Source organism: Aphanomyces astaci, assembly GCF_000520075.1.
Source record: "Aphanomyces astaci strain APO3 unplaced genomic scaffold supercont1.8, whole genome shotgun sequence".
NCBI lineage: Eukaryota > Oomycota > Saprolegniomycetes > Saprolegniales > Verrucalvaceae > Aphanomyces > Aphanomyces astaci.
In genome coordinates, this window is record NW_009798271.1 from 389,566 (window position 1) to 404,428 (window position 14,863).

A 14,863-nucleotide genomic window follows, 5' to 3' on the forward strand; every position below is an offset into this window, starting at 1 on the left:
ATTTGTTAAGTTTGGTCGATGGATGTATGCTACTTGATTCGAATTATTAGTGTGTTATTGTGTCTGTGTGTTTTCATACAAGCGATGACTGGCAGGCTAATACTACTGTCCCTGCCAGCCCAGCTTGCATCTCGGCTAACTCCTCTTTGGCGTCGTGCATTCAAGAGGTTTTACTTGGTCCACCATTCCAGTTGCTGCAACTTCACCCACGGGTCCCACGAGTCGTGACACGCCCACAAGTGCGGGATGCCGCCGTTCGCGTTCCCCATGTCAAGGCAAAATCCCGTGAACTTGGCATGTCGAAGGAGTTTGGCGTTGCCGTCGTAGTTCCACTGCTGGTTGCCGTTGGCAGCGTCGCAGGGCCACAAGTGCACAGTGCCGCCGTTCCAGCCCTCGTACGCATCCAGGCACAGATCCACCTTGTTGGCAGCATCCCATGTGACAATAAGCGGCCCGCGGATCGTCCACTGCGAAGACCAGTCCCATACCCAGTCGTTGCCCCACTTGGCATGGAACTCGACTGTACGGCTCGATGGCACCGCCGCGAGCACCTGGTTGTTGGCTGTGTTGACAAACACGACGCCTTTCACTTCTGTCGCGGCGGGGGCGTCCCACTTCCACACGCCGTTGGACCACGCGAGCCCGAATGCTTTTTCAAAATCCGTGGGCTTGAGCGCGTTGTCGTGAAACATAAAGTGCGATGGCATGTTGCCGCCATTGGCTTTCGACCACTCCAGCACTTGAAAGTAGTAGTTCTTGGCCGTGTCAAAGCTTGGCCAGTGGCCATAGAATTGTGATCCAGAGGTCGGCCACCCCGTTTCCGTCAACACCGCGCGGCCCCCGTATGCGTTGTACATGGCATTCCACCGAACTTTCAAATCTTCGATTGGGTTCCATGTCGAGACAGACGCTGCGCTAAAGAACGGATGGATGTTGACCCCAATGAGGTCGCACTCGTTGGCCAGCGCACCCGCACCCGCCCAGTTGCCATCCACTTGGACCGACCCGACGGGCACCCAGCCCAGCCCAGCCGCTTGCAGCCGCTGACGCATCTGGCGCACGCGCCCGAGCACCGTCCATTGGTCAATGCCTTCGTGGAGTTCTTCGTTGCCGACAAACACCCCTTTGACCACCGACGGGTTGCGGCGCACGCCATCCACCACGGCCTGCATGTCTGCATTGATGCTGCCTTCGTCTGTTCGAATCCACACGCCGGCGTAGATTTTGAGTCCGGCTTCGGCCGCCACGTCGATCGCGTTGCGGAAGCCGCGGGTTTGGTACGTGCGCACGCCAGTGAATCGCTGGCGGATCGTTTTGAAGTGGGCTGCGATGTTCACGTCGTTGTACGAGTCGTAGCAGACGCTCACGTCGCCGCCAGTACCCACGGTGGCGACGGTGGTGGAGTTGGGAGCTTGGACGAGGACCAAGGCCGCGACGATGCCACCGACCACGACCAACGCCGTGGCGAGCGCGACCATGGCTCGGCGTCTCTTGGACCACTTGTTGGTGGTTTGGACAACCTCTTCTTCGGTGGCCGTCGTAGCGATGCCATCTTCGCACGTGTCGACGGCGGCAGCGTACAGAATGTCATTGCGCGGCGTCTGTGCCATCGTGCATGTGTCATCGAGGGTTGTGTGGACATCCATGATGTGCTATCTGCTACGATCCGTGCTCCTTAGCAATCGATGGTTATTTCCTGTACACGAGTGCTAAATGCAAAGTGAATCGCATTGTGGTTGGTGTTTGTTCACCTTGTATCACACGACTGAAACCAAACGTTGAAGGCGCTGGTAGCTTCGATTTTCTAATTTTATCCAAAGTTGACTCGCCTGATCGGAGCGTACGAAACGCTCCATTTGGCTGGCGGGGAATACTTCCTCGTACCTCATCGACTTGATTAGGTGCAAACACCATGGTAATGATTGACCGAGGGGAATTTTCCCATGACGGGAATCCACAACTCGGGCACGTCAGGGTCACGCCAGGTCACAGGATAGAGTCATAATTCAAACATTCCATGCAGCTTTACACTTAAATGTATTATATAATCCTATTGGCAGAAGGTAACACTATTTTAATGCAATCTGATTCCTAGTGCAATACTAGTATCCAGTACTTTAATTTAATAGGCCTATCAGATTATAAAATACTTTTGTTGAACGCTCACATGTGAAACATATGAGCACTATCCTCGGATTGTCGGTAGCGATCACCCGTCCGCGGTTGTTACAGCCCCGCTCACTACCCATGTGCGATGCTCCGCCAGCCAACCAATGCTATGAACCCGGCCTGCACAACTGCCTGCATAGTTCAATGGTTGACACATTCCAGTGTTGGGGCAATTCCCACTGAATCTCTGCCGGCGTTGGTTGGAGCTCGTGGGTGGACGAGATCGCATGGAATCGACGTGACGCATTTTGGCATCCGTTGCAGAGGTCCGAAACACTTTCTGCCGAGGCCGTTGAAGCGAGGCTCCTGCGCTGTGCCATTTTGCCGACGATTCGTTCCAGTGGGGTTGTTGTGAGACCCAACTTATTGGTGAGTGCAAGTATAAGTTAGTCGTTTTGTCAATTCGTAGTAATATATACGTTTACTGTCATTAGTAGAGGCATGCAAATTCGGTCCGGGTAAAGTCCGCGTAAACTTTGTGATATCTTGTAATATCAAATCCATCTCCGCCGCACACTCGTCGATTCTTGCTGACCACAGTAATCTTTGTGTCTCGTGACCACGAGATTTGGAGGGCTCGTGGCCACTAGTTTGAAGGATTGTTGGATGATGCTGTGATCATATACAACTGTAAGTACAATGTTCGTAATGTTACAGTACTACAGAATGTAGTGCAACTTGATGGCAACCATCGTCCCTGTAAATCACATGCGGCTTAAACCGTTCGGTGATAGTACAAAACTTGCATTCCATTCGAAATTTACAAGAATGAAACGGAACTGAACTCCATGCTCTAAACACTTTTGAGATGAAAATATGTACGTCGGTTGGCTGGGATTCATGAAAAAGCATGTTGTTTGCATATTTATTATATACTGGACTTGCACTACCCGTATTTGCTTCCTATCGGAGCAGGTTAATTTGGAAAACTCGCACTCTAAAACGCTTTCGTACAGGGTACGGGTACTACGTAGTACTACGTAGTAGTAGTAGTTCTCTCCATGTGCGACGCTTGGAAGTTTCAAAATTTACAGCTGACTAGTTGGTCGTAGGTTTGCTTACACCAACCAAGTACTTATCGTTGGGGGCCACCAGTGAGCTTAAAGCTGCCCCTGCTGACCACATATTCGAAAACAACACCATACTCTATATGTGACCTTGGAGATTGCATGCACCCTTCCACGCTTTGAAGGGGTCGCATGCGAATGGAGTGGCGTCAGTATAACTTTGGCTGCAGTTCACGTTTACTCTAGCAATATAGTAGCCGTTTTCCTGCTTCGTAGCAATATAGTAGCCGTTTTCCTGCGTCGTAGTTCAACCCCTATCCCTACCTAGTAGCACTGTATTACTATTAATAGTACTAATTACCAGGTTTTCTCACCACCATAGTTTTGCAAATCTCGGGAAAATACGTAAAACATAAAGTTATCGTCGACAGCGATACCAGCAGCATACATACTAGTACCGATGCATAACTGCACTCGCCATCACATGCAGCAACAAGCGAGTATTGTGTTACTAGCTAAAAAATATCCTGATCAAGTCAGTTTACAGGTCCCTACTACTTGGTCCACCATTCCAGCTGCTGCAACTTCACCCACGGGTCCCACGACTCGTGGCACGTCCACAAGTGCGGAGTGCCGCCGTTCGGGTTGCCCATGTCAAGGCAAAAGCCGTCGTGCGTGGCATGTCGAAGGAGCTTGGCGTCGCCGTCGTAGTTCCACTGCTGGTTGCCGTTGGCAGTGTCGCAGGGCCACAAGTGCACAGTGCCGCCGTTGAAGCCCTCGTATGCATCCAGGCACAGGTCTACTTTGTTGTAGTCGTCCCATGTGACAATGAGCGGCCCGCGGATCGTCCACTGCGAAGACCAGTCCCATACCCAGTCGTTGCCCCACTTGGCATGGAACTCGACTTTGCGAAGTGGTGCCGCCGCCAGCACCTGGTCGTTGGCTGTGTTGACAAACACGACGCCTTTGACTTCGGACGGCGAGCGCTGCAGGGGACCGTTGAAGTCGAACTTCCACACGCCGTCAGTCCCAGCCAGACCAAATGATTTTTCAAAATCCATCGATTTCGACGGGTTGTCGTGGAACATAAAGTACGCGGGCATGTCGCCGCCGCCACCGCCAGCCGCCCAGTCGCGCATGTCGTTGATGAACTGCTTGGCCGTGTCAGTCGACGGCACATGGCCGTTCAGGGGGCTGCCACTGGTGGGCCACCCCGCTTCAGTCACGACAATCGACTTGTGCCCGAACCGGTTGACGAGGTTTTGCCACCGCGTCTTCAAATCCTCGATCGGGCGGGTTTTGGAGATGTCGGTGGCGCTGAAGAACGGATGGATGTTCACCCCCATGACGTCGCACACGTCGGCGAGTCCGGGGTTGCCGAACCAACTGCCGTCCATCTGCACGGACCCCACGGGGACGTTGCTGACGCCGGCTTCCCGAAGGAGTTGCTTCATGCGGTTCACCTTGTCAATCACAAACGACGCGCTAAGGCCGACCATGAGCTCTTCGTTCCCCACGAGAATCGCCTTGACGGTCCCAGGGTACTTCTTGGCGCCGTACACGGCCGCTGCCATGTCCCCTTCGACGTTTCCGCTTTGGATCCATATCCCTGCGTAGATCTGTAGCCCTGCTTGCGCCGCGACTTCAATGTGGTTGAACGCTCCTTGGGTTTGGAATGTGCGGACACCGGCGAACCGCTCCTTGATGCGCTTAAAGTGATCTGGCATGTTGCGCGAGTCGTACGAGTCGTAGCACACGCTCACTTGGCCATTTGCAGCCGCGACTGTGGCGTCGTGCGCGGACGATGCGTCATGCAATGACGTCGAGATCATGAGCGCACCGACCACGGCGCCAACGACAAGCAATCCCGTGGCCAACGCCTGAAGAAGCCGAGTCTTTCTTCGTCGATGCAATGCGTCGGTCGACTTCGACGACCCTTTGTATTCAACGTCTGGTGTGACCATGACTATCGCAGACGACGTTGTGACCACGACGGCCGAGGCATGGTGCTCAGACGGCGGCATCTTTGAAAATGGAGTCGTTTCGGTTGGTCGCAAGGCTGTATAGCCTGACCTTTTGCCTTTCCATGAACTGCCAACAAACATTTTCTTGTCGTCCAGGTTGTCATGGTATAAATGGGGGTTCCCAACGATCGTTACAATGGGATGGAAGATCGGGGGCAATAGGGAATTATCCCTTTGAAAATACATCCTTCGAACTAGGATTTAGGCAGTCCAGTAAATAAACTCATCCAGGATTTTTCCTTGGGTGTTTCGAACGACAGGTGTACGCGATGTGCAATGTGGGCAGTTTGAAGATTATTGCTAAAGGCCAGGCAACATTCCCAGCATGTACTTTCGCTGGCGATTATAGTGATGCATAATGGCTAACTTTTACGATAGTGAATTTGACTGGTGGCTGCGGACTGTAGCCATCCTCGATGACATAAGCAAGGATGATCGTATGTCTAGGCGAAGGAGCCGAGTTTTGGTGCAAGGTGACTTTGTATTCGATTCCGCTGTTCAAAACGTACTATTAATAGTGTACAATATGGACTTCAAATTTGGCACGAGAATACCAAATAAATACTACGTAGTATGCCATAATTTAAAAAGATGACATCGAAATATTGGAGATTCGGTACTATGAATTTCCAGACCCCCCCGTTCAATCGAATCTCGCCGAGCGAATCGAGCACCAATCTCTCCCATTGGTCAATCCGAATTCCCCAATTTTGCATGGTTCGTTCAATCGAGCACAAATAGAGCCGAGACATCCGATTGGCCATTATCCACTTCGCCCTTTCCAGTAGAAACTCGAAAATGGATTGTAGCCAATCAGCGACAAGTAATTTCGAAGAAAGTCGACAATATAGCATCAAGTTATTAAAATAACATGTTGTGCTTTTCACTCGTTTTGGCTATTCACACCATAAACCTGGGTGTTTGTTACATCGACCCCAGTGTTTTACATAATCCGTGCCGTGATTTAGGAAGTCACGTTACGTTATAGAATTTAAGTTATAGGGAGGTCGTTTATGCAACTCCTCGCTTTTGCACATTTGAAAAGTGCAAATCGAAGTTATAACTGCTATTCTCGGGACCAAATTGCAGAATTCACTGGTCACCATGAACAACTTTTGATACCGTGTAACATATATAGATTTGGACAGCAAGTATCCGGATACGGATAGTGTAAATTACCATATGCATACAATAATCAAGTGTAATAATCCAATTATATAATTTTACAGAGGAGTCCAAATCTATATGGCTGTCTAAACCTATATACGTTACACGGTATTACAAATGATACACAGCGAGGACATGTGCCAGAGTTCTACCGTACAGCGATGTACTGTACGTATGGTGCCACATCAGTTGAAAACCACGCCATCTTCTCGTTCGTTCCATCGCATAAGGTGATTCATGTAGTTTCCGCCCTGTAATTTCCGCCCAGTTGGCAGCCAATCACAATCATCGTACGAAGATGATAGGATAAAATAAGGTACTCAGGTAAATAATACCCTTAGCATTTAATATTTGGTTTCTTTGACAATTCATGTAATCTTATACTTCGAAGTAATTACAATGACTTATAAATTGAATACCTTGTACACTTAATAAAGATTACTAGTAAGAGGTTATGAGAATTTCGGTGGTCAAATCCGTCATACATTATTTAAGTCAAACATCTGGGCGGAATTTACATCTGTTACATAGGAAATTTACAGAATTCGTCGAGCAAAATGGACAAGCGATACAACGATGGGTCCTGCATAAACTAATAAAGCTCCTTGAACATGTTGTCTTGGAGCTGCATACAAAAATCACTTTGTTCGAAAGCCATGGCACATACTTTAATCAAATGAAAACCTACCTGACAAACATTTCGGATCAAAGTAACATTAGGGCTCCTCTGGATGCCACGAATTATGGCATAAAATGACGAAAATCTCCATAAAATGGTGAAATGACAAAGTCGCGAAGTTGTTTCGTCTGGATACCACAAAATCCAAAGGAAATATTACAAAATTATAGCTAGAAAGTTCACGAATTATGGCATAAAAAAATTGACCAAAATGGTCAATTTCTCATGTAAAGACAGTCCATATTTATAACACTTCAACATCAATGTTCTGTCAAAACGGCGCATTTCGAAAACCGCAGCAACCCCACAGCACACAGATGGGCCTTTGGACGTTGGGCGAGATCGTGCAGCAGTCCACCATACGCATCACGGGACATTCGAAACGTCTCCTCGAATGCATCTTCGTTTCCTTGCAGTATTTCGGCAACCCACAAAGCCCCCTACAAGATGGAGACCCCCTTTGACGTCTTCAAGACGTAGGCGGAGTAGTGGTAGACCAGGTATGACATCAACATCATGCGACGTCGCTTGAGGCGCCGCCGACGAAGCAGGATCATCATGGTCGTGACCATCGTTTTGGCGCGCAAGTTTGAATCCGGATGAATCCAGACGGTTTCACCATCTCTTGTTTTTGTATTGCGTTTGTATTTTGGACAAATTTTGTAAAATCTCATTTCGAGTTTTGGCATATTTTTATGGCATGGTATCCAGAGGAGCCCTTAGTAAATGTCATAACGTTATTTTTAAAAGTTATGCAACCGTTTTGTGTGCAGTCAGCAACTCAGCCGCAATCGATTGAGGAACGTGCCAATCCTTCAAAACGGCAATTAAAAGTAGTGCACTGTTGCTTTCTTCGTCAGGCTGAACACGATTTGATTCTAGCGTGTTGTGTGGTGATGATGAACAATGTACTACTGTACCATATCGTTTGAGGATCGAAAGGTTGATCATTTCCAGCAGTCTCCTGCAAATGAGTTAACGTCGGTATTGGTTGGAGACTATAAGACGCCCCCCCCCCCAATGTAACCCCGCGCCCCTACTGCAGCGTTCCTTCAGTAACTTTATGTGAACCTCGATCTTTTCAGTAAGGAGCGGATCAACTTTCACCACCCAACAACACACCATTGCTGGCAATCTCAACGAACCGACGATTTGGGCGAATGCATGCCAGCAATACGCCCAAATCGTCGGTTCGTTGAGATTGCACTTCAATTGACCCTCGAAAAGATGCGGTTGTGCATTCGAAGGGTTTGTCCAGACTTGCAGTTCTGTGCACGTTGAACCTCAATGGTCAACGCTGCAACGAGGAAGCGCTTCATGCGCAATGGATCTACCTCACAACGCAATTGATATCATGAAGGCCACCGAAACCCCTTCTGCCGTGAAAGCCGCCTACACGCCGTCGGCGACCCCTCTTCGTTGGCTGCCTCGTGTGTGGATCATTTCCCTCGTCCTCATTATTGGAGTCATCGGCGGCATCGTCTACTTGGTATGGACGTCGCCCCCTCAAACTGCCATGGAAGCATTCGATTCGACCAAGATCATGTTGCAAGCGGGGCAGCCGTCAGGTGCTTATGACGATCGACCCCTCAGTGTCTGCTACGACTCGCACGAAGCGTGGGTGCCTGGCAAAGTGGACTTCCACTTCAACCGCATCAAGGAACGGTTTTCTGGAGTCCGAACGTTTCAAACCATTGGCTTGCGCAACCACATCGACGTGGCGGCAGAGGTGGGGCTCAGTATCCACGCTGGGATTTGGATCCAAGGAGCGAATGGAAACGTTGAAGCCGACATGCAAGCTGCGGTTGACGGCGCGCGGCGCCACCCGTCCAGTGTGCGGACCATATTCGTTGGCAACGAAGAGTTGATAGGCGGGCGATTCACCGAGGAGTTTGTGTTGGCTCGGGTGCGGCAGATGAAAGCCAAGCTGGCGAGCGTCGGGCTGAGTATTCCTGTGGGCAGTGTACAGACGGATGGCGACTGGCTGAAAGCGCCATCCCTGGCGGCCGAGTGCGACGTGTTGGGGGTGAACATCCATCCGTTTTTCAGTGGCAGCGCCGACTCTGGTGTAGATCCTGTGCTCGACCTCGGCCGGCGGTGGGGCGCCATGATCAGTCGGTTTCCGACCAAGTCGGTGGAGCTTACAGAGACGGGATGGCCCACCAGTGGACGTCCAAACGGCCATCACGTGCCTAGCATGGCCCTCGCTGAAAAGTACGCCAACGACGTCGACGCTTGGGTGCGTCGAGGCAACGGAGGCACGTTACCCGCCTACTTTATGTTCCACGACAACTTGGGCAAACCGGACGACTTTGAAAAAGCATTTGGGCTCGCGTGGGCGTCTGGCGAGTGGAACTTTGGTGGTGGGAGTGGCAACCCACGACGTGCTAGCCAAAGTAAAGATGTGATCGTCCACGGCACCCCAGCACCTGTAGCCGCGAACGACACCCGAGGGACGTTTATCACAAGCATCAAAGTACCCCATGCCAACGTCGTCGCCGCCTTGGCTATCGACAACGCTACGATCAACCAACTCTGGCATAGCCGACGCGTGGAGTTTCACCAGTTACGGTCAACCTGGCGCGAGGACGACGCGCCTGCCCACTGGACGCTACGTGGCCCGTTAGTCGTAGCGGCATCAACGGTGCCAGACAAGGCTAGTAATGTTAGTAGCGAGAATGCCATCGCCCTGTGTTTGGACGCGTACGAGCCATGGATCGGTGGGGATATCCATGGGTATTCGTGCGACGACCAGAATGACAACCAACAATGGACGTACAATGGAACCACGCACCAATTGCAGCACCAGCGGCACATTGGATTCTGTCTGGGCAACGTCAACAACGAACCGCGATTGGTCAAGTGCAATTCGAGTGCTGACATTACGTATTTGACCTAACGTTGACACGGCTAGCCAGAACTTGAAAGTGTTCATCATATTCGAGTCGAATCAACTACTGCATAACGTTCGTTGTGAGAAGCGCAGTTTTACTGTAACATTAGTCGACCCGCTTCAATGAATGGCGCCGGGGAAGCTCAATATCAACTGGCAACAAGCACTTTGCACCGTGTTATTGTGCATTTCACCCAAATTTGGACTTGAGAGTCATTTCATTCACCAAATAGCTTTCGAACCTATTTGATCCTATTTAATCTTGTGCACATTAAACTATACACAGATTAGTATATATGTGGTTTTGCCCAATGCGGCGGGGTCAAACGTTTGGATTGGCAGAAATTCTACATGACGTGATTTGATTGGTTCAGGCGGTTCTTTAATCGATTCTCCTACTATAGTTCTCAAAACTCAAATATCGGACTCAAAAGTCATGTCCATTCTACTCGGACGCCTCCAAAAAAGTCATACTGCTTGCTAAACTGGTTTTTTACGTTAGTATTAACGACGTTAACTGCATTATTTCGATAGCTGCACTAAACCGATGGCTTTGAACTCATCGATCTAGTGCTCGTAATTGAACGCGTGTATAAAACCAACGCAGTCGCAAGGTGATGACTACTCCGAAATGATTGGCCAATTCGAGCCTATCTTTCACCAATCATATCAGACTATTATCCCCCTACTCCCAACATCCACTTGTGCGGTCGGGTTCAGTGGTGTTCATCAATCAAGAGATCAACATGCTGTCTGCGCTGCGATCTGCCGGCGCCGCCCGCCGCGTGCGCTCCGTCGCAACGATTCATCGTGCCATGAGCACAAAGACAAGTGATGACAAGCGCTACAGACCTGTGAACGAAGTGCCGGAGAGCGTCCTGCAAAACGTGCATTCAGACAAGGTGTTTTCTCCTGGCTTTTCTATCAAGGGGCAAACCACGCAAGGCCGCGCTGCGTACTTGGATGTCCAAGCGACCTCTCCGTTGGACCCTCGTGTGTTGGACAAGATGATGCCACACTTGACGCACAGCTACGGCAATCCGCATTCCCGCACGCACAGCTACGGGTGGGACGCGGATAGGGCGGTGGAACACGCACGCGGCCAGGTCGCGGCCCTGATCGGTGCCGACGCGAAGGAAGTGATGTTCACGTCTGGCGCGACCGAATCGAACAACACGATCATCAAAGGTATCGGTCGGTTCTACAAGTCCAAGAAGAAGCACGTGATCACGACTCAGATTGAACACAAGTGCGTGTTGGACTCGTGCCGTGTGCTGGAAGCCGAGGGCTTTGACGTACGTTGTCCATTCAAGTATACCCGTTGCTTGTGCATTTCTTATCAAGTTGTCGTATAGGTAACGTATCTGCCCGTGCAAACCAACGGATTGGTGGACATCGACGTGTTCAAGGCGGCGATCCGTCCCGACACGGTATTGGCGTCCGTGATTGCCGTCAACAACGAAATCGGTGTGTTGCAGCCGCTGGCGGAACTCGGCCGCATCTGCCGCGAACGCAAGGTGTTCTTCCATACGGACGCCGCGCAGATGGTGGGGAAGCTCCCCATCGACGTGGACGCAATGAACATTGACGCGATGTCCATCTCCGGCCACAAGGTGTACGGCCCCAAGGGCATCGGCGCCATGTACATCCGCCGCCGTCCCCGCGTCCGCTTGGAACCGATTTTGTCGGGCGGGGGCCAAGAGCGCGGGCTACGCAGCGGCACGTTGCCGCACCCGCTGTGCGTCGGCCTGGGCGAAGCGTGTGCTGTGGCGCAGCGCGAAATGGAACACGACCACAAGTGGGTGTTACATCTCGCCGAGAAGCTGCAGAAAGGCATCCACGACGCGATCCCGCATGTGATTTTGAACGGCGACAAGGAACACCGATACTGGGGCAACGTCAACCTGAGCTTTGCGTACGTCGAAGGCGAGAGTTTGCTCATGGCGCTTAAGGACATTGCCGTGTCGAGTGGCAGTGCGTGCACGAGCGCGTCGCTGGAACCTTCGTACGTGCTGCGCGCCATTGGCGTCGGGGAAGACCTGGCGCACACGTCGATCCGCTTTGGATTGGGTCGTTTCACCACGGAAGAGGAAGTGGACTTCGCCGTCGCGCTCTGCGTCAAGCACGTCAGCCGGCTGCGTGAGATGAGTCCGCTGTGGGAGATGGTGCAGGAAGGCATTGACCCTAGCACGATCCAGTGGACCCAAGATGCTCATCATTGAGAAGGTTCAATGCAGCATGCCGTTTCTTCATTGAACTGGGGAAGCTCCGTTTAGATTTTAATTTTGACCAATCATATGCCCTATTGTACTTTAAATGCGGTTTAAGCATTCCTTTTACGAGTCAACGTGGATTTTAGTTTTGACCAATCATATGACCCAGAGGACATTTAGCTGACCAATCAGCGGGATGGATTGGTTTTAATCAATTAATTTACTGTTCATGCCCACAATTTCAGATCAGTACCATGGTTCAAGGCACTCGACGGACGCACACAAAGAACCTGGCGAAGCGAAGGAAGCGGCGGCTGTATGCACAACTACAAGCGGAGCTTCAAGTACATGAAAGCCCCGAAGAGCTTGAACGGGTGGCCATGGAAGAGGAAGAGGCACGACAGGTGTGTCACGACTTGTGGGTGCGTGCGACGGCAAATGCCGATGCCGCGTTCAAGAAGAAGCAACGCATCTTGGAGGAAAGGAAACGACTCATGGACGACATCAAACAACAGATGGAGCAGGAAACATTGGAGAAGGAGATGCATGATCAGGAAGTGCGACAAGCAACGGCCCGAGCACGAGACACCCAACGAGTGGTACACACGAGTTGTGGACATCATGCATCATGATTTATTTGCACCCTCGTTCGTTGTAGATGGAGCTCAAAGCGTGGACTGAAAACTTAGACAGTATGTCGGACGAGCAGGTACGTACAGTCACGACTTTCGTCCCCATGAACGATGCACCATCCTTTCATATCATGATTCGATTGTAGAAAGCAAAAGTGTTGTGTAGCTTTCACGTCCGCACTGGAGTGTGCCGCTTCGGCGATCGATGCAGTCGCGTCCATGCTCCTCCAAGTTCGTCCACCGCAGGTCGATTCATCTTGTTTCCGGTACACCATGCATATTCTCCGCATGGATATGCAAGGTAACATACATGGTGCTGGTGTTGGTTGACAGGGCATGCACACAATCGGCATCCCATCGCACCGCGATGGCGACGACCATCTCGAGGTACACATTTCCATCGCGATGGTAGTTAAGGTATATGCATCTTATAGCTGGACGAGCGCGAAATACGGCGGGCCTACCGAGTCTTTTACACGGACGTGCTGCAAGAATTCCTCAAGTTTGGACACCTCGTGCAGCTACATGTACCGTTTCTTGTTACACTTGTGTTGTACACCTCTGGGCCATCCATCTCAAGCATTTGCTCCTGTTTTGTCCTTGGCTATTTCACACACCATCTGCCACGTACGTCATGCTAGACATGCGGCAACTCTGCGCCGCATTTGCGAGGCAATGTATACGTCGAATACCAAACGGCCGCGATGGCATGTGCTGCCCACACCGCCCTCTACGGGCGATGGTATGCTGGAAAGCAGGTTCGAAAATCTCATATATCTCCCGCCCTTGTCGCAGTTCTAGCTTTCTGCCGTGAACAAAGACTCTAGTTGATACATTGTTTCTTGTATATCGTAGCTGTTGCCTGAACTCACGCCCATGACCAGCTGGGCCGACGCCATTTGCGGACTGTTTGCGCGGCGGCGATGTGTGCGAGGCGGGGACTGCAATTTCCTGCATCCGTTAGCCAATCCAGTCGAACGGAGCCCACCGACACTGCGGTATCGATCTCCGTCTGCCTCAGGTATATATATATTAGTAGTTACATCGATTTCTTGGCTTTCACCGTCATTACTTGCAAGAAAGGAATCGAAAATATTGAGATATTCTTAATTCGCTCTAAACTTGCAAAATTCGCTTGGTTTGTCCAATCAATATTGGGTCATGCTGGAGTTCTGATTGGTTGAATATCCTTACTTATCCTTTCTGTAAGAGCCAATCAAATCCACTCAAAATTGGAAGAGCCAATAGCGTCGATAGATTCGTGATTCTGGACATTTGTATTCCGAATCCACACTACCCTTTTGGTGCCCTAGTACAAGCAAAACCCGAGGTTCAAGCAGCAACGCACGACCAAGTCCCACGCAGCAAACGTCGACAGCGTTCGAGTTCCGATGATTCTGACGACAAACGACATTGTCGCAGACGACCCCGCTACTCGAGACGTCGCTCTCGGTCAAGTGACCGCAAACAGTCGAGAAAAACGGATGGTCATCATGGCAGCAGGAACCACCGGGACGACCAGAGAACCACCGATCGAAGCAGTCGTCGAGAGCGACGGTAGAGAGAAAAATGATATAATGATATGGGGTTTGTTGTTATCAAGGACACAAGAGGAGGCCAGCCATGTACGCCAAGACGGCAATCGCGCCTGGCTTGGACACGGCCAAGTTGAGTTCAGAGCAATGGGGCGAGTGGATGCACCGAGGACAGCCGTCCACACAGTCGCACGTGTCGACGATGGACTTTGCACACGCGACGATCTACCAAGACAATCAACCAAAAATATCGTCAGTTCGAAGGCAAAGGAGTAGGTAGCAATTTAATTTTAAATTGTTTTATCATTTCAAATTTTCAAAAATAAAATTTAATTATTATTTTTTATTCCAAGGAGCAACGTCATATCTTACCTGGGGAAACAGCGTCGCCACACGTTGGACGATCCCTACGCCGCCTTGACAGGTCTCGTACACGATCACGCGGGATGGGCTACCCCCATGATAACGTCATCCATGCAAGTGTATATGTATTATATTATATATATATATATATGTATTGTCGATTCGAAATTAGAGTGGGGTG

At 50.6% G+C, this 14,863-nt stretch overlaps 6 protein-coding genes across 6 annotated transcripts; 3 read left to right on the forward strand and 3 right to left on the reverse strand.

The window, feature by feature from the left end:
- Positions 1 to 12: 12 nt before the first annotated feature.
- Positions 13 to 1,721, reverse strand: H257_04616 (hypothetical protein). The gene has a single exon (XM_009829207.1). The coding sequence runs from the start codon at positions 1,644 to 1,646 to the stop codon at positions 171 to 173; it is 1,476 nt and encodes a 491-aa protein (XP_009827509.1). The 5' UTR covers positions 1,647 to 1,721; the 3' UTR covers positions 13 to 170.
- A 1,847-nt stretch (positions 1,722 to 3,568) lies between these two features.
- On the reverse strand, positions 3,569 to 5,256 carry H257_04617 (hypothetical protein). The gene has a single exon (XM_009829208.1). It carries the CDS (start codon positions 5,198 to 5,200, stop codon positions 3,731 to 3,733), a length of 1,470 nt encoding a protein of 489 aa, XP_009827510.1. The 5' UTR covers positions 5,201 to 5,256; the 3' UTR covers positions 3,569 to 3,730.
- Positions 5,257 to 8,400: 3,144 nt separating this feature from the next.
- H257_04618 (hypothetical protein) lies at positions 8,401 to 9,966 on the forward strand (the record flags this gene model as incomplete). The annotated part of the gene is made up of 1 exon (XM_009829209.1): positions 8,401 to 9,966. The coding sequence occupies one exon, from the start codon at positions 8,401 to 8,403 to the stop codon at positions 9,943 to 9,945; it is 1,545 nt and encodes a 514-aa protein (XP_009827511.1). The 3' UTR covers positions 9,946 to 9,966.
- A 657-nt stretch (positions 9,967 to 10,623) lies between these two features.
- Positions 10,624 to 12,286, forward strand: H257_04619 (cysteine desulfurase, mitochondrial). The gene is made up of 2 exons (XM_009829210.1): positions 10,624 to 11,234; positions 11,295 to 12,286. Exons 1-2 carry the CDS (start codon positions 10,686 to 10,688, stop codon positions 12,159 to 12,161), a joined length of 1,416 nt encoding a protein of 471 aa, XP_009827512.1. The 5' UTR covers positions 10,624 to 10,685; the 3' UTR covers positions 12,162 to 12,286.
- A 99-nt stretch (positions 12,287 to 12,385) lies between these two features.
- H257_04620 (hypothetical protein) lies at positions 12,386 to 14,599 on the forward strand. The gene is made up of 8 exons (XM_009829211.1): positions 12,386 to 12,751; positions 12,811 to 12,861; positions 12,931 to 13,050; positions 13,118 to 13,171; positions 13,219 to 13,311; positions 13,426 to 13,542; positions 13,640 to 13,805; positions 14,098 to 14,599. Exons 1-8 carry the CDS (start codon positions 12,407 to 12,409, stop codon positions 14,343 to 14,345), a joined length of 1,194 nt encoding a protein of 397 aa, XP_009827513.1. The 5' UTR covers positions 12,386 to 12,406; the 3' UTR covers positions 14,346 to 14,599.
- H257_04621 (hypothetical protein) lies at positions 14,383 to 14,769 on the reverse strand (the record flags this gene model as incomplete). Its single annotated transcript, XM_009829212.1, has 2 exons — positions 14,383 to 14,544; positions 14,692 to 14,769. Coding segments are annotated over 2 exons (240 nt in total), but the record flags the coding sequence as incomplete, so codon positions are not given.
- Between the last annotated feature and the right edge of the window lie 94 nt (positions 14,770 to 14,863).